General features: G+C 51.2%; 8 protein-coding genes across 8 annotated transcripts; 5 read left to right on the top strand and 3 right to left on the bottom strand.

Moving 5' to 3' along the window:
- Nucleotides 1-545: 545 nt before the first annotated feature.
- AKAW2_30455A (putative Coatomer subunit epsilon) lies at nucleotides 546-1,796 on the top strand (the record flags this gene model as incomplete). The annotated part of the gene is made up of 5 exons (XM_041686971.1): nucleotides 546-570; nucleotides 659-1,037; nucleotides 1,128-1,263; nucleotides 1,370-1,608; nucleotides 1,688-1,796. The coding sequence occupies 5 exons, from the start codon at nucleotides 546-548 to the stop codon at nucleotides 1,794-1,796; spliced, it is 888 nt and encodes a 295-aa protein (XP_041540902.1).
- A 441-nt stretch (nucleotides 1,797-2,237) lies between these two features.
- AKAW2_30454S (putative 6-hexanolactone hydrolase) lies at nucleotides 2,238-3,554 on the bottom strand (the record flags this gene model as incomplete). The annotated part of the gene is made up of 4 exons (XM_041686970.1): nucleotides 2,238-2,372; nucleotides 2,488-3,074; nucleotides 3,156-3,301; nucleotides 3,355-3,554. The coding sequence occupies 4 exons, from the start codon at nucleotides 3,552-3,554 to the stop codon at nucleotides 2,238-2,240; spliced, it is 1,068 nt and encodes a 355-aa protein (XP_041540901.1).
- Nucleotides 3,555-3,871: 317 nt separating this feature from the next.
- pmi1 (mannose-6-phosphate isomerase pmi1) lies at nucleotides 3,872-5,510 on the bottom strand (the record flags this gene model as incomplete). The annotated part of the gene is made up of 5 exons (XM_041686969.1): nucleotides 3,872-4,869; nucleotides 4,930-5,167; nucleotides 5,227-5,318; nucleotides 5,378-5,398; nucleotides 5,480-5,510. The coding sequence occupies 5 exons, from the start codon at nucleotides 5,508-5,510 to the stop codon at nucleotides 3,872-3,874; spliced, it is 1,380 nt and encodes a 459-aa protein (XP_041540900.1).
- A 404-nt stretch (nucleotides 5,511-5,914) lies between these two features.
- On the top strand, nucleotides 5,915-7,655 carry SGF29 (SAGA-associated factor 29 family protein; the record flags this gene model as incomplete). The annotated part of the gene is made up of 3 exons (XM_041686967.1): nucleotides 5,915-6,548; nucleotides 6,783-7,314; nucleotides 7,373-7,655. The coding sequence occupies 3 exons, from the start codon at nucleotides 5,915-5,917 to the stop codon at nucleotides 7,653-7,655; spliced, it is 1,449 nt and encodes a 482-aa protein (XP_041540899.1).
- An 853-nt stretch (nucleotides 7,656-8,508) lies between these two features.
- RIB1 (GTP cyclohydrolase II) lies at nucleotides 8,509-9,896 on the top strand (the record flags this gene model as incomplete). Its single annotated transcript, XM_041686966.1, has 2 exons — nucleotides 8,509-9,693; nucleotides 9,867-9,896. 2 exons carry the CDS (start codon nucleotides 8,509-8,511, stop codon nucleotides 9,894-9,896), a joined length of 1,215 nt encoding a protein of 404 aa, XP_041540898.1.
- A 1,124-nt stretch (nucleotides 9,897-11,020) lies between these two features.
- Nucleotides 11,021-12,767, top strand: AKAW2_30450A (bZIP transcription factor; the record flags this gene model as incomplete). Its single annotated transcript, XM_041686965.1, has 2 exons — nucleotides 11,021-11,591; nucleotides 11,659-12,767. 2 exons carry the CDS (start codon nucleotides 11,021-11,023, stop codon nucleotides 12,765-12,767), a joined length of 1,680 nt encoding a protein of 559 aa, XP_041540897.1.
- A 709-nt stretch (nucleotides 12,768-13,476) lies between these two features.
- Nucleotides 13,477-14,716, bottom strand: AKAW2_30449S (NAD(P)-dependent oxidoreductase; the record flags this gene model as incomplete). Its single annotated transcript, XM_041686964.1, has 5 exons — nucleotides 13,477-13,744; nucleotides 13,813-13,950; nucleotides 14,034-14,365; nucleotides 14,444-14,632; nucleotides 14,699-14,716. 5 exons carry the CDS (start codon nucleotides 14,714-14,716, stop codon nucleotides 13,477-13,479), a joined length of 945 nt encoding a protein of 314 aa, XP_041540896.1.
- Nucleotides 14,717-15,349: 633 nt separating this feature from the next.
- Nucleotides 15,350-17,042, top strand: ARP2 (actin-related protein 2; the record flags this gene model as incomplete). Its single annotated transcript, XM_041686963.1, has 7 exons — nucleotides 15,350-15,368; nucleotides 15,497-15,543; nucleotides 15,608-15,751; nucleotides 15,856-16,081; nucleotides 16,159-16,724; nucleotides 16,795-16,872; nucleotides 16,956-17,042. 7 exons carry the CDS (start codon nucleotides 15,350-15,352, stop codon nucleotides 17,040-17,042), a joined length of 1,167 nt encoding a protein of 388 aa, XP_041540895.1.
- Nucleotides 17,043-17,113: the final 71 nt, after the last annotated feature.

The following is a 17,113-nucleotide window of genomic DNA, read 5'->3' as shown; positions in this document are numbered from 1 at the left end:
TGTCGTTGCATCGGGGTCGCATATTAAGGGAAGAGGGAGTCACCGAGGAAACGGTTGCATCATTCGGCATCACTGGCGGGGGATCAATGCATTATGAAGCGAGGTTTGAGGCCTCTTGAGGAAGCTGGCTATCATGGTTTGGTCCACTGTCGCTAGAGTATCCGGAAGAGATCCTAGCCCATAACAGGTCTGTTGTTTACATTTTGTACTTTTGTGTGTTAATATGAAATTGCGGCTGGGACGCTTTGCTTCGATTCCGGGCCTTTACCCAAGCTTGGTTTATATCCTTTCCAACTATTCCTTCTCGTAGTTAGTATGCATGAGATTCAGTACCTTTAACAGTAGAGGCGTCATGGCTTCAGGTATAGGTCAACATACTCGGCCAACCTGCCCCAATGTGGGCCACCCGCCTCCCACCGCCCGCGGAAAAGGCAACGTGACGACTTCCGCCTCCGCGGATGGCCATCCCCAGCCTAACTATACTCCCCAAACCATTCATTACTCTTTAATTCAATCCTCCTCAATTTCTCCTTTTAACCGCCGCAATGGATCCTTTCTCTGCTGAGGGTGGTACGTTTTGTCCATTGAGCGATCACAAATACGCACTCGCCCCCCATGATCTCAAGCACTAACATGCCTCATATTCCCCCCATAACAGAGCTGATCAACATCCACAATGCCTTCCACCAAGGTCAATACCAAGCCGTGATCGAATTCGACACCTCCGCTCTATCCCCCGAGAACCAACTCCCCGCCCGTGTCCTCCAGCTTCGCGCCAAGATTGCCCTAGGCCAAACAGACGAAGTTCTCGCCGATGTCGAAGGCGAGGAAGAGACCCCCGATCTAGCGGCCGTGAAAGCGCTGGCTCAGCAGTCGACCGGAGATGTTGAATCGGCATTGAAGCTGGCTCAGGACCTCGCGGAGAATTACCCCGACAATGCTACTGTGCAGGTTCTGTGCGGGACGTTGCTGCAGGCTCAGGGACAAAGTGAGGATGCGTTGGCTCTGTTGACCAAGCATCAGGGGAACCTCGAGGCGTGAGTTTCAGCCTTCAGCCCCCAACATGTGCACTTGTTCTGGATGATGATGGATGGGAAGTGGGGAAGCTAATGGAGACAATGATTTAGTGTGGCCTTGATCGTTCAGATTCATCTTCAGCAGAACCGCTCTGATCTCGCCTTGAAGGAGGTTCAGGCTGCGAAGCGCTGGGCGCAGGATTCCCTTCTGGTCAACTTGGCTGAGTCGTGGGTTGGAATGAGACTTGTATGTGGTTTACCTGGATGCAGCGCATGCTGCTATTTGCTCTGCTTTTTTTTGTTGTTTGAGGTTAAGAGATGGGAACTGACTTGCTTTGTGCTTCTGCTTTTAGGGCGGCGAGAAATACCAGGCTGCATTCTACGTCTACGAGGAATTGGCTTCCGCTCCTAGCACCTCCGCGCCCCTTTCTATCGTCGGTCAAGCCGTGGCTGAACTCCATCTCGGTCGGTTGCCTGAGGCCGAGGCCGCCTTGACTGCGGCTCTGCAGCAGTACCCCGACGAGGCGGAATTGATCGCTAACTCTGTTGTGCTGAACGTCTTGGCTGGCAAGCCTTCGGAGGAGTTGGAGCAGTACGTTTAATCCCCTATACCCCTCGTGTTTGATCCTTCAACGAATGTGTAGCTAACTCATGCGTTGCACTTACTATAGGCGCCTCGAACAGATCAACCCCACGCATCCCCTGCTGTGCGACCTTCAAGCAAAGAGTGAATTGTTCGATACCGCGGCTGCGAAATACGCTCCCAGAGTGTCGGCTTGATCTAGGATATCCGTTGCTTACTTGTGTGCTACTTGCATTGTTTTTATTTCTTGATCTCCATCTTGTACCCCCTCTTCTTGCTCCCTGGGCGTGATATTGTTTCCGATTATGAATTGATACGACGGCGTAGCTATGTGTAATCTAGTTATTGTCCAGCGAATGCTTCCTTCCTTATCCTACTTTACCTGTCTAGTCTGTACTTGCCCTTTTCCCGTGTATTGTCATATAAGTGGGTAACTGGATTCACAGGCTGATAATTTCATTACGTGTATATCATGTGGTGCGATGTCGCCTATTTGAGTCAAGGATTATAGACTTGTTACCTGAACCACCATAGGGAAAGCGACCCAAAGCAAGAGAAGGGGACGGGCCAGCAATGGGACACTTCAATCCCCATCGTACAAGTAACACCTACCAGACAACTAACACTATTAATCGATCTTACAGTCGAGCACCTAACCAGTTAACGATCGCCTGAGTCTGCTGAGTATCATACCCGACTACATCTGCAGCATAGACAGCCGAGTCATGGGTTTCATCCTGTGCCACAACGTAAACAGTATTGGGTACGACTTTCTATTTAAAGCGACAAAGTATCAGCTGCGCACTATAACTTGGAATGCTGAAAAGAAATGAAGCAGGAACGGAACGTGGAAACAGCCAACAGGAGAAAAAGAAGTGACGAACGAACCTTGAACCTCTCCACAAACTCGTCAATAGACGAGAGCAGAATCTCATCTCTTCCAGCAGTCATCAAGATATCTTTTGCTTGTATTTCCTCCCACCAATCCATGGGAGCTCTAGCTGGTTCACTCCAGGGATCACCCTCTTTACCCGAAAGGTACTGATCAGACCAACGGTCGAGGATCTCTTCAGAGAGGGCATCCTTGTATGCGTTTTCCTGGACACTAGGGCCGTCCAACTTGTAACTGACCCACGGCGCGCAGCCAAATACACCTGCCAAGGGCTGGGAGATCTTCAGAGGCTCGATCTCTGGGTGTGGATGGGTGAGATGCAAGAGCACAGCGAGAGAGAGATTCCCACCAGCGGAATCACCACCCAAGAAGATATTAGCTGGGGAACGGCCTGTCTCGGTGAGGATGTAACGGAGAGCCTCGACCGATTGACGGAGTTGTACCGGATAAACAGCGTGCGGCGTAGTAGTGTAGGTGAGGAAGAAGATAGCAAGGTTGTCGTGGCCAGCTTCGTTCAGGCGGTCGAGCATATGTGCTAGTAGCTGGTAATGTTCTGGGCGACCAAAGAGAAAGAACCCGCCTCCTAGGTAGCTGGGTTAGTATGGGTACAATTGGAGAATAATCTTGGAACTAGGAATGAAAAGAGAAGACGCCTGTCACTCACCGTGATAATAGACGAGGACATTTTTGGCGTTTTTGTTGCCAATCCAGTGGCCTTTGGCGCCGTGATTAAGAGGCACAGTCTGCGGCTGGAGACCTCGGCTGGCCATGAACTGTCTGTATACCTCCTCGGTGGGGGTATCCCGGAGCCTAAGATGGCAGTTAGCAGGCAGTGCCCAGTCGTAGGGAGGACTAAAACGCACTGCAATTGTCTCGGGGTGAAGGTGACACAAAGTTTGCGCGTCACGGCGTTGAGCACATGGACGTTGTACTGCTTGGCGCCACTCTTGCCTCGAAAGGCAGCTGTAACGGAGACAGAAAGGAAGGTCTTAATGACGATTAGACTGTTCCATGCCTCCTGCACCTTCTGCCAGATGGTTAGAGGTTGGTTCCAGGACGACATGGTGCGAAAAGGTGGTTATGGGAGGGGAGAGGATGTGGAGGGGACTTGAAGGTTGAAATAATGAGGGTCGATACCCCCGCTTTCTAGGTGGTCCAGCTGAAAGTGGTAGACAAACCTGGTATATTCGGCAATTGATTGACTGTCCGGAGCAAGGGGCAGGTGGAGTGCATATGCACCGATAGGCAGAATGGAATAGCTCTTCCACTATGCTTCAGCCAACCCCCCCGCAGCTGGAGAGTTGACCTCGGCTCGGAACTACTAATTCAGAAGTATGTTATATTCCCCCTTATGCATTATGGCTCAGATATAGATACATTCTAGTTTCCGTTCACCATATCCTCCTTGCCCGTCAGATCACAGAATGCCTTATATGTGGTGAACACATTCTCCTCTCCACTGCCCGTACTCTCGACGATACACTCGGCGTTGGCTCCTACAAAGAACACATAGCCTTCCTTCACTTCCTCAGTCTTGTGGCCAACCGTGATCTTCCCATTTCCACCTGTGCATATCAGGATGCTGGGACCCACCAGTGCGTCGAAGGTTGCTTTGGCTCCAGCCCTCTTCAGATCCGTTTTGACAACACTGAATTCTTCAATGGGCGGGTCGTAGAGAACAGACGATGAGCCACTAGAATAGGCGGAGGCATTGAGAACGGCATATGGATAATCGGTGGGCTCCAGTTTTTGCTCCTCAATTGGCGCATAGGAGTATGTCAGCATCTCGGTGAGTGTATCAACATCTTTGAACTTGGGAGTGAAGCCCGCCCGCACAACATTATCAGACGACGCCATGCATTCAATGATATCTCCAGAGATGTATGCATGGATATCGTCAGCCTTCAAGAACATGGCTTCGCCCGGTGCCAGCTTGACAAAATTTAGGAAGAAGAATACGAATAGCCCGATGTCGTTAGGGAATTGCCCGTTAAGCCGAGCAATGATGGCAGCCAATTCGGCAGGGTTGCTCGGATTCGTCTCTGGAGTGCTGGTAGATGTAGCAAATGTATCAGGAGAATCCTGAGCCGCGGAGATCAGCTTCTGGGTGGCTGCCTCAATGCTTTCCGGTGATGAGTTCATTAGCGATGTGAATAGGGCACGTAGCGCGTCCTTGTTCTTCGCCATTTGGGCAGAATCTTGCGAATCTTCGGAGCCCTTGACAACACTCTCGAATTGATTCGCTGCTTGCGTGCCGACTAGCTCGCGGAGAGGGGCGACTGCGTTAAGGAAGTGAACAATTTCGGCCAGCGGTCGGAAGCCGCACAGTCCTTCAAACGGGGTGATCGCAATCGTCATTTCGGGTTTGTGATTATCATCTATATAGCATAACGGTGATCAGAGTTGCGTTTGGCGTCAGAGAGAAATAAAGGGGTTACCTGGATAGTTTCGGGCATCCCGGGCATGAAGCTTTTCGGCCAGTTTCTTATTCGGATGGGCTTGAATACTGAGAGCCTTTTGAATAGAAAGGACCTTGAAAAGGAAAGGCAATTTTCCGCCATATCGCTCGCTCACTTCCTGAGAGATCAATGCTTGGTTATCTTGAACCATATCGAGGAGGGTTCGCTGGGTTTCGACATCTTTGGAGGGAAGGGAAGGATGGGTGCCCATCCACAACTATACGTCACCGGGTCAGTTTACCGGCATGAGAACATTGAGAATTTGGGGAAGCGAACCTCTGCGTAGGGCTTCTCTGCTTCTATGGAGAAATCGGAGCCTGCAGTAATGGCGGCATACTTTGCGGCAGCCGACTCATGGCCAATCTTGCCTAGACCAGCTTCAGCAAACGCAGCGGGCGGAACAATCTAGGATGCGGGGATGTCCTACCCCAGTCATAGCTGTTGACACCTGTGGATAAAGGAAATAGACTATCAGTGAGATTATTCTCTTTTTCTCTCGGATAGAAAGCTCGATAGGATGAATACTCACCACACTGAAGACGGAGCAACGGTACCTGCATAGTGCTGAGGGAACTAGTATGATAAGTAATTGTATTGGTGTGAAGGGGAAGGAGGAGGATAGACAGAAGAAGGAAAGAGCGAACGAACTAGTGAGTGAATGGCGGGGGGAAAAGAGGAACAACGGTAGTTACCAATTGGAATACTAGTACTCAGTAAATCCACTCGCTAACTTGAACTTTCTCTCTATCACAACAGAGCAGAAAAGAAAAGAAAGTCAAAATTCAGACACGACACTGGGGGTTTTGAATCCTTATGAGCGACCGAAATAATTCTTGCTTCCGTTCCCCCAGAAGATGTCTTAGGAGGGTGAGCCCCTCCATCTCCCGCCCAACTCGTTTATCGACCATTAAATTAATATTCTCCATTCCCGATTGGGTGTTCCGCATCCGTTACGTGAACCGGAATGGAATCTGCCAATCACAGAGTCCCATGGGGCGCAAAGCGCTTACCGACTAGCCGCGAAGGGAAGCTCTCCGCCCAAGGAACAGCTTCGCAGTCGAATGCTCAGCATGACGGGGTCCCTGAAGCTCAGGTTCCCGTGTCTCCTCCGTCCCAATCAGTCGGGCCCAACAGGTTTTCCACCCCGGACAATCCGTTTTCTGCAAAGCCTCAGAGTGCCTCTCCTGTTCGTCCCCACAACCTCAGACAAGGTGCTGCCCGTGGTACTCGAAGCTCTGCCCGGCAGGATATCCTTTCCGCCTTCGAATGGGAGGCTCTAGCCATCGAGAAATCGAGAGACTCCGCCCCCGTTGCAACCTCAGCTAAAACCAGGAATAGTCAACTAAGGGCTACTACGACTGCTGCTGCTACAGCTAGGGACCAGAGCTCACCTTCCAAGAACCCCAAGAAAATGTCCCGGAATCGGCCAAGAGGTCCCCCAGTCCCCAGGGACAACGGACTGGCGGCCAATGAAGAGACTGACATGTGGAACAAGATCCTCCAGGACCTTCGCAAAGCGAAGGAGAAGAATGACAAGCAGAAGACGCTGGCAGACCAGATCGCCGCCTTGAACGAGAAGATCGGTAAAGAGGGTGGAAGTAAGTCTTATATAAATCTTCCTTTCTAATCAGCCCTATCCACATACTGCATGCCCTGCAAAGAATAGAACATGGACCGAATCGCTAGATGTGTTGTGATACTGGGGCTTTTCGTTGCTTCGCTCCGTTCTACACTTTGCACGAGGCCTTCTAACCATAATGTCCTTCTTTTGCCTTGTCTGTTTTATGGCTTTTACTTGCTGTGGAGATCATGAATGCTGATCGCCGAAACAGGACCTTCTCTCAGCGAGCATGATCAGCTCGATAGTCTCTATCGACAAATGTCAAAGCTGTGCGACGATGAGAGAGCCATTCTCCAGGATGAGCCTAGCGATGTTATCAAGAACTTGGGTCTCCTGACCGCACTTCGACAGGCCTCCGAAGCGGAGGCCCCTCAAAATCGCGCTGCTACGTTTTCTAAGTCGCGGAAGAAACGCAATGAACTGGATGGGTCAGCAACTGACTCGCCTGGGCCCTCCACTACTGCCTTGCCGGACAAGGTCGGTCGCACGAAAGGCGGCGTTCAGCGTAGTACCAGTGTTTCCAGCACTCAGGTCCGTGATAGCCGAGACATCCGCGACAGCGGTGTGTATGTTAAAGTAGAAGAAGGCACAGAGGGTACCAAAGGTACCCTTGCAGAGCGCAGCGGACACCTGGTGGTCGGGGCGGAGGTTGTCTTCAAACACAACAAGAACAAACAAGGGGTCGAAGGCGAGGGCATTCAATGCATTATCAAGGGGATCTCTGGGGATGGAGTGAAAAAACGGTACGGCGTGACGCCCCAGTCCACTTCCACAGGATCATTGACCGATGTATCTTTCAAGGTATGACGTGCAGGACCCGGAGCCAAACGAGAATGGTGAACAGGGAGCTGTTTACAAAACCACTGCCGCATCTCTGATTCCCATTCCCCAGATGGGGTCAGCCTTGCCCTCATTCTCAGTAGGGAAGCAAGTGTTGGCGAGATATCCAGATACGACCACGTTCTATCGTGCGGAAGTCATGGGTTCCAAGAAGGATGTCTACCGCCTGAAGTTTGAGGGCGAAGAGGATGATAAAGAGATGGAGGTAGATCGACGCTTTGTACTCGATATACCTGGGAAGTAGAACCAGTCCTGGGATGTCAATGTTACACTATGAGAGATCTACGGAGCGCTGTCTTCCCCTCAAGAGACAGCGCCAGTAAGAGTATGAAACTGCCCCCCAAGTGGGCAGGCGAACAAGACAGGGGCAAGGCACAAAAGACGGAGTGATAAGAAAGGATTGACAAGGAAACAGGGGCAAAAAGAAGAAGAGATTTGCACCATGGTCGGTTGCACTATATTTTGATACCCATTCATTGAGCTGGAATGTTTCAATTTGGCGGGTGAGGCGGGATTTACGGAGTTAGGTTTGCTTTGATGAGTGGGATGATCGCCACAAATTGGCTGGTTATGTTGGAGAGGTATAGTAATAGTTACCTAGTTATCGTGTGTCATTTACTTTGAATTCCTTGCATAGATGGGGGTTTCAACCTATTTGCTACTGTTATTGTTTGTCGTATTATTCCTATATTCACCTAGTATCCATTAGGTACTTAGTTCTAACAGAACTAACCAACTAGATAACCGGTCCAGAAGCTTCCTCTGCAGTAAGAATTACATAAGGCGTGTCAAGCCTGACAAATGGGTGGGTGAGTCAGCGAGTACCCCCACCGCCGAAGCCGCAGTTAATTCCGAGGGTCCGAAACCACATGCGGCGCCGAAACAGAGCAAGTGCGGGATAACTGGCCCATGGTCATCCCACGGCAATGGTGATACTTTACAACTACTTCCTATGATCATGTCCTCCTTTTTCGCCGTCTCACTGGTATAATTTCTTGTCCACCACCTATTGTCAGGGTCTTTTGCAACTTCTTCGCCATACGACTTTCGCTCCCTTTACCTTTCAATCTATCTGCGCGTTGTTATCCGCGGCCATCATGTCGAACCTACCTTCTCACGCCTCCCCAACCTTCGTGGCGCAAGATGCGCCTCCCCACCCTGTGGAAGAACTCTCCATTAGCACAGATCAAGCAACAATTCTGCCCTCAGATAGCAGAGTAGACGAGCTTCGTGACAATGCTATCGCCCAGTCCGACAGCGCAGATAGCGATCGGGGTGATGTAACCCCCGCCGTGCCTGCCTCCCTCCTCTCCCCTTCCTTTACCCCTCCAGCTACACCCGGTGGTACATTCAATCCAGCGAAATTGCTTCAACAGACTCAACAGTTATCACACACTAAAGCCCCGAAACTTCTTCCTTGCCTTCCCGAAGTCGAATGCATCGTTCGCGCACGGATTCCCACCACCACCGGCGCGGAGATGTTTCTCCATCTCTATCACAACAACTTGGACAACAAAGAGCACTTGGCAATTGTGTTTGGAAACACTATTCGAAGTCGGAGCCTGGACAAGGTTCGGCCAGGGGAAACGGAAATGGATCGTATGATACGTGGAGCTTATGTGGGCACATTGCATCCCGGTCGGGTGAGCAGTTGGTATGATGATGGAAACGCTGAGGGTGCAGCTGGTGACGGTGGACCTGTATCATCAGAAAGGTCAACTGCGACAGAGAGTTCACCTAGTCAAGCGCCACTTGTGAGGATACACTCCGAATGCTATACCGGAGAGACCGCCTGGTCTGCGCGCTGCGATTGTGGTGAACAACTAGACGAAGCAGCCAGGTTGATGTCCTTCCCCATGGAGACTCTAAGTGAAATGGCTTCCCAGCAAGCTGTTCCGGTGCCTTCCAATGCCTCTGGCGGGGTGATTGTTTACCTGCGGCAAGAGGGTCGCGGAATAGGACTGGGAGAGAAGCTCAAGGCCTACAACTTGCAGGATCTTGGCTCCGACACTGTAGAGGCTAACCTTCTCTTGCGACACCCTGCTGACGCGAGAAGCTACGGTCTGGCTACCGCGATCCTAGTCGACCTTGGGTTGGGTGTGGATGCCAATCCTCACGGCATCCGACTTCTTACGAATAACCCGGACAAGGTTCGCGCCATTGAGGGTGCAAATCGTGAGGTGGCGGTTAAAGAGCGTGTGCCAATGATACCTTTGGCATGGAGGTCGGGGGGAAAGCAGGGCATCAAAAGTCTAGAAGTAGAGGGCTATCTCAGGACCAAGGTAAGTTTTGCTTGTTTCACCATGTCACTCTTCAACTGGTTTTTCCGAGACTGGTTGTTGCTTTTTTTTTTTTTTTTTTTTTTTTTTTTTTCTTTTTCTTTTCTCTGCCTCGGTTGTGGTACTTTTGTTATTTTGCTCCGGCCAGGGATGCTAACTTTCTTGGGTCCAAATAGATCGCGAAAATGGGACACATGATTGAATAAACTCGCTAGAGTCATTTCACGTATTTTCTTTTTCTTTTTCTTTTCTTTTTCTTTTTTATTTACTTTTCTTTTTGGTTGCATCCCCTCACTTGTCTGTTTCACCCACTATATAGCCGTTTGTCGAATGGGTGTATTATATGAGGCCTCGGGTTGGGTCTCGGTAATGCTGCACAGTTATGAACTGATTTTATGATCTAAGAGTTTATCATTGTCCCTCGGTACACCTGTACCTCTGTTATTTGTTTCCATTTTCTATTTTGGACGGAGTGATATCTGTCTGCGTTCTTTTTTTTTTTTTTTTTTTTTTTTCACCAATCTGGTGCACTGGTCTGGTTAGGCATCACCAGGATTGTGGATACCGGAACAAGCTTTGACTTTGATACCATCTGAATGACGCCAAAAGTGAAAGGATAAACCAATTGAGAATGAGCTGTCATGAGATCGTGTGCCGACAACCCGAGACAATTGCTCCGTAGCTTTTGGATCCACCGATTCACCGATTTATGGCGAAGGGAGTTTAGTATCTAGTGCTATAGCTCTAGGATCCAGAACCCTTGGCGAGGGACTTTTTTTGCTGTCTCTTTCGGGGTGCGCGGGACAGGAAGCGGAGCAACGCCACAACTATGGAAGTTTAGAGCACCGCAAAAGACTAAGACACTCCGGCTCGGCCGTGGCCTGGCATTTCTGCAAGAATCTTGTCTCTTGTCTTCTGGTGCCGTCAGGGTAAAAAAATAAAATAAAAAAAAAATAGGCAAAACGTGGTGCCGATTATTGACTTTGGGGCAACTCCACCGCAGCCAACCAGACTGATTGTTCACCTCCGACCAGAGAAAGTTGCTGAAGGCTGCCTCCAGCTTCCCCAATGATCATTTCCCTATTTTTCTTCTCTTGCCCCCCCTCAAATGACTCGCTGGTCCTGGTGTCAGTCCTTACTCGTCCGGATCGGCTGCTCCTTTTATTTTTATCTCCCCTGTCTTTCTTTCTCGATGCCACCCTGACCATCCTCCAGTGAACCCCAGATCCTCCTGAAATCGTCTGGGATTCTGATCCGCTTTGCCTGTGCTCCTTACCCGTCGTGTTGCATGGCCGCTGCGTTCCCGTAGTAGCAGCCTGCGAGTGAGGCCATGGCCACCCGCCTTCCTCCTCTAACCGATGTCGCTGCTTCAGCGAATCCGGAATCCTCCTCAATTTCCTCCGCGTCTTTCTCCTCGTCCGCTGCGGCTGCTGCTGTTACACCCTCGACTGTTCAAGGCCCATCCACCGCCGCCCCGGTCGCCACTCCCGGGTCCGATGTGGTAAAACTGGAGGACTCCCCCACACCATCCGCATTGACCTCTGCGGACGCAGAAACACCCGCACCGGATAACAGTGGAACACCGGCAACAGGCGCAGGTCGCAAACGCAAGCTTAACTGTACCTCAGCGCGTGGTGTAGCGAATCTCACCCCGGAGCAGTTGGCGAAGAAGCGGGCGAACGATCGGCAGGCCCAGCGCGCCATTCGCGAAAGGACGAAAGCTCATATCGATTCTCTGGAACAACGAGTCCGAGATCTTTCGTCGCAGAAGCCCTTCTTGGATCTTCAGGCGGCTTTGAGGCAAAATGAAGTCATCCAAGCAGAGAATCGGGAGATCAGACATGGACTGAAAGCGATCATGGATATAATTCAGCCTTTGTTGGGGCAACAAGAGAAGCCGAGTATGTTCCCAGAACAACTACGTAGACTGTCGGGGGAAACAGTTGCATTAACAGTTTATTCTTCCAGATACTTTGACCGCGACGCCTTCGTCAACCAACAATCGAATCCCCCCAATAACATCGACGCCGCCGTTGTCCGATGCCTTCCGTTTCTCAGCCAATACCCAGAGGTCAGCCCCTGGCGAGCACCCGTTTGCAGAGTCTGCTACGAATCCCGAGACATCTTCTTCCACCGCACATGCGGCTTTTGCGTCCGGTACGGCACGCCGTGAGATAACAGCGACAGGCCCCGCTTCTTTCCGCATTGCGTTCGACTACCAGCGACACAACTTGGCTCACGGTTTGGACTTTGGCGGGACTGATGAACGAATGGGCTTTAACTTCCTGCTTGACGCATCGCAGCAGGTCCCCAAAGTGGAGGGCTTTCGACGCTCATCAGAGACACTGAGGCCATCGTCAGATCCATCGCCAACCTACCCATCCGGTGTTCATCCTTCTATGGCGGAACAGCCACTGCCTGCCTACCTGACCCCGATTCGCAACGTCGCTCCGACATGCACGCTGGACGCCATTCTGTTGGATTTTCTTCATAATCGACAGCACCAAGCAGCGAAGGGGGTGTCAAAGCAGAGCCTAGTTGGACCTTCTTACCCCAGCGTCTCCTCCCTCCTCAATCCAGAGAAAAGCGTTTACTCGCATCCCTTATCGAAAGTGTTCACCGACATCTTGCGGACCTTCCCAGATATCTCAACCCTCCCCGAACAAGTGGCCGTGCTGTTTCTCATGTTCCTCCTCATGAGGTGGCAGATTTATCCGACCCCTGAAAATTATGACCGGTTGCCCGAGTGGCTCACTCCTCGCCCGTCGCAGCTTCTCACGGCCCATCCGGCTTGGATTGACTATCTGCCATGGCCGCGAATGCGAGATCGCCTGGTGATGTCGTACCAGGATTATCCCTTCGAGAATTGGTTTATTCCCTTCACACGTACGCTATCTGTCAATTGGCCCTATGAAGCGACAGACTGCCTTTTGTCTTCCGGTGACGGTGACGAGCTTATGGTCAATCCCGTCTTTGAAAGACACTTCCGCAATCTCGGTAACTGGTCGCTGGGGCCCGCTTTTGCAGAAGCCTATCCTTCCTTGGTCGAAACCACAAGGATCAAATCTTCACACTAATGCAGACGGATTATTAGCCATCGCTTGTCATTGATCAAGATAGATGGTGCATCTTCATGACTTAGACATCGGGCATGACAAGCTGTTTCGACTTTGGAGTTTATCTACTTCTCCTCTTCAGTCACCTCTCGCTGTACTTGGTGCCCCAGTGGTGCTGGCTAACGGTGGTCAATTTCGTTGGCCGAGACAGCATACAAAAAGTTGAGCTGAATCTTAGGACTGCACACAGTGGTCTCCTTCCCCTGACACATTCGTCTCGTACGGTACCACCTAAATTGTGTCGCCCATGACTTACGCTGGCCAAAGTTCGACAACTATCTCGAGATTTGCTCAAGTTGTCAGGCTGTCAGGCAAAAGTCTACCAATCGTATTCTACTGGCCTTGCCTGCTTTTGAGAGCATAGTGGTCCTGCGAGAACATTTGCATCACGGGAACAATCCGAAAAAGGTCAAAATCCCGGACGGCCCTTAAGCTCCGAAACTGCCTTAAGGGTTTCGAACTCCCCACCACGTAGTTGCATGTCACAGACTGCGGACGGGAGGACAGTCCGACAGTAGGTATTTGTCTGGAAGGGCTTTCACATCCCTGACCATTTGAATGCCAGACGAAGATCTTCGGTTATATCAATTACTATATAGGACAATGTAACTACTGGTTTCGCCCATCTAGACAGAGATCAACATGAGTAGCCACATATATCTAGTCTAATCTATTGAGAGTTTCCCTGTCGACTCTTTTCGTTCCAAAACTCCAGGCCCGCCTTCTGCCGCAGATAGCCGTACATGGAGCTGCTGTCCAAGCATTCGCCCGCATACTCTCTGGCAGCCTCCATGTTATCAAGAGAAACCTGCAAACCCGGCAATTCCACGTTATGCTCCTTCGCCATGGAAAACGCGTGCTTTGCATCCTTGATGGCCAGAGACACCCCGAAGCCGGGGCGAGAGTCCAATGGCGGTGCATAGGCACCAGTCGTCAACCTACCAGTGTCAGCCATGATTTACTATGAAGATGGATAGTCAACACGCAACATAAATGGCACACTCACCGTTTAGAATACCCCCCAGCCACACCTCCAAAAGCCTCTCCGATAAGATCCTCCATGGGCCCTGTACCCAAGCCCGTCTTTTCAGCAAAGACCTGTGCTTCGCCAACCGCCTCCATCAAATTCACCGTGATGATGTTTCTGACAACAAGATACACACCCGTTAGCAAGAACTTGCATCCCCTATACCAAAATATAAGGTGGGGATGGCAGGACCAACATACCCTGCGATCTTCAAAAGCGAAGACTTCATAGCATCCTCTCCGCAATCAATCACCTTTCTCCCCATCACGTCCTGGATGAACGGCTTCACCACTTCTGCCGCCTGTTTGGGCCCTCCGATGGCGAATACCAGCTTCCCATCCACAGCGATGGGGTTGCCCCCGAAAACAGGAGCAGATAGGAATTTCGCGTCCTTTTCCTTCAGCTTCGAGACTGCTGTGCCCACAGTCTCGGGGAGAACGGTTGAGCAGTCAACAAAGATCTTGTCTTTGAGGGAGTGGCCGGAGTTGATAGCTGTGGTGACCAATTCTTGCAGAACAGAGTCATTGGAGACCTGTCACTTCTTTAGTAATGATGTCTTTTTGCGCCCCGATGATGCTGTTGCGCATCTTCCAGCGGAGAGGTCGCATACCATGGTGAAGATAATCCCACATTGCGAGACAAGCTTCGAGAAGTTGTCTGCGGGTGTACCGCCCAATTTCTTGAGGGGGTCACCTCGGGAAATGGTTCGGTTGGAGTAAATGAGACCCGGGCCTGTCTTGCGGGCTAGATGCCTTTGAAGATTGCTGGCCATGGCGAGGCCCATGGAGCCGAGGCCAAACTGGTTGGGCATTGGGGTTAGTGTCTGAGCTGATAGATTCTCCCTCTTTCATTGATATTAACATACCCAACCGATTTGCGTCATGATGTATGTTGAACTGGAGTAATCGAGTGTTGTCTAAGATGCCAGACGGGATTGAGCGGGTGTTCTGGGGACTATATATGCGTCGGTGGTTGTAAATAGACTTCAGTTCATTAATACTATCGGGCGGGCCCGATGCCGGGGAGCTTGCTACGGTCGTTAAGTACTACAGCACTAAGATCGACTACTGCTGTTTATGGAAGTAGAGGGTTCCTTGATTGTTGTATACTTTGATGTCAGTGGTTACTTCGTATGCCTAAATAACTGGATATTTATCAATTAATTTGTTTACAGCTTTCTCGCGAGATCCATGTGTGTGTAGGTTTACTAATTAGTTATGAGACAGACCTCTCCAATACTGGATAGCGGTTAAGGCTGCTAGGCTATCAGGCATTCAGGTATCCAGGGAGAAACACCGCCTCAGGCCGACCACACGAGACGGTCACGGACCCACTCCGAACCAAAGACAGGCCAGACTGACGATTAGTAGTACTCCGTAGACTTACTCTCCGTACTGCTGCTTCCCAACCCCGTCCAGCCTACCGCTCTCTGGACGTCATCTCCCATGCTCCTTTTGTTTTTACCCCTCCGGAATTGATCAATCTTGCTACGTCTTAACTATCTACATCCTTCACCATGGCTGACATGCCCATTGGTATGTTTATGCGTCTTCCCCCTCCTCTTCCTGCCCTTCCCTTCCCTCTACCCCCTCAATCCCCCCAAGTTCTCCTTGTCGGTGCCTGTCCCTCCCGTGCTTCCCAGCTAACCAACCACGCCCCCCAGTGCTCGACGGAGGAACTGGTTTCCTCAAGGTCGGATATGCTGCGCAGGTCTGTCACTATCTCTATTCCATTGCCTACTCTTACTTACCTCTCCTTTTCCGCCCATGAACAGAACTTCCCCGAGCACCAGTTCCCCTCGATAGTGGGGCGGCCCATATTGCGAACGGAGGAGCAGGCCGGCGACATTGTCGTCAAGGATATCATGTGCGGAGATGAAGCTGCTGCTGCCAGATCTATGCTGCAAATCACCTACCCTGTACGTCCATCTATTCGCGTGCCTTCGTTCTACCCCCCGATCGCTCCGTTGTCTCCCCGGAGGTGTGGCAGACGTGTTAACGTTGGGCCCGACTTGGTATACAGATGGAGAATGGTATCGTGAAGAGATGGGATGACATGCAACACCTATGGAACTACACTTTTTACGAGAAGATGAAGATCGATCCTACGGGCCGCAAGATCCTCTTGACCGAGCCCCCCATGAATCCCCTGAAGAACCGGGAGCAAATGGCTGAGGTTATGCTGGAAGGCTACAACTTTGGAGGTGTATACGTTGCTATTCAAGCTGTGCTTGCACTATACGCCCAGGGTAAGTCTCGCACGCTCTATGTCCTGAGGCGCCCCTTGGACCACAGCTCTGATCGCCCGCTCTTTCGCATTCCGCAGGTCTCAGCAGTGGTGTGGTCGTTGACTCCGGTGACGGTGTCACCCACATTATCCCCGTCTACGAATCTACAGTCCTTAACCACCACATTCGCCGACTTGATGTCGCCGGTCGCGATGTCACCCGTAACCTCATCGCCCTCTTGCTCCGTCGCGGTTATGCCTTGAACCGTACCGCCGACTTCGAGACTGTGCGCCAGATCAAGGAGAAGCTCTGCTACGTGTCCTACGATCTCGAGTTGGACAAGAAGCTCTCCGAAGACACCACCGTTCTTGTCGAGTCCTACACCCTCCCCGATGGTCGCGTCATCCGCGTCGGTAGCGAGCGCTTCGAAGCCCCCGAATGTCTCTTCCAGCCGCACCTGGTGGACGTCGACCAACCCGGTATCGCCGAGTTGCTCTTCAACACCATCCAGGGCGCCGATGTCGACGTGCGCTCCAGTCTCTACAAGGCTATCGTGCTCAGTGGAGGAAGCAGCATGTACCCCGGCCTGCCTTCCCGGTTGGAGAAGGAGCTCAAGCAATTGTGGCTCACACGGGTCCTGCAAGGCAACCCGGAGAGGTTGAACGTACGTAATCCCACTCGCTGGTGAACAGCACCTTAACCAAAAGAATTCACATGCTAATCTCATAATCTAGAAATTCAAGGTGCGCATCGAGGACCCGCCGCGACGAAGACACATGGTCTTCCTGGGAGGTGCCGTCCTCGCCAACCTGGTAAGCCTTCTTATTCTTCCTATCTCCCCCTATATACCTATTCGTCTGTTCACGAGACACACCATCGCTGACACAGTCACCAGATCGCCGACAAGGAGGATATGTGGGTTACCAAGCAAGAGTGGCAGGAACAGGGTGCACGTGCCCTGGCCAAGCTCGGCCCTAGATAGTTGTCTCTTTCATTCAGTACATACTTATGTTGTATATTTCATTTTCAACCTTACCTACCGACTACCTATCA

Source organism: Aspergillus luchuensis, chromosome 3, assembly GCF_016861625.1.
Source record: "Aspergillus luchuensis IFO 4308 DNA, chromosome 3, nearly complete sequence".
NCBI lineage: Eukaryota > Fungi > Ascomycota > Eurotiomycetes > Eurotiales > Aspergillaceae > Aspergillus > Aspergillus luchuensis.
The sequence above is the reverse complement of the archived record's forward strand: the minus strand, read 5'-3'. Positions and strand labels throughout refer to the sequence as shown.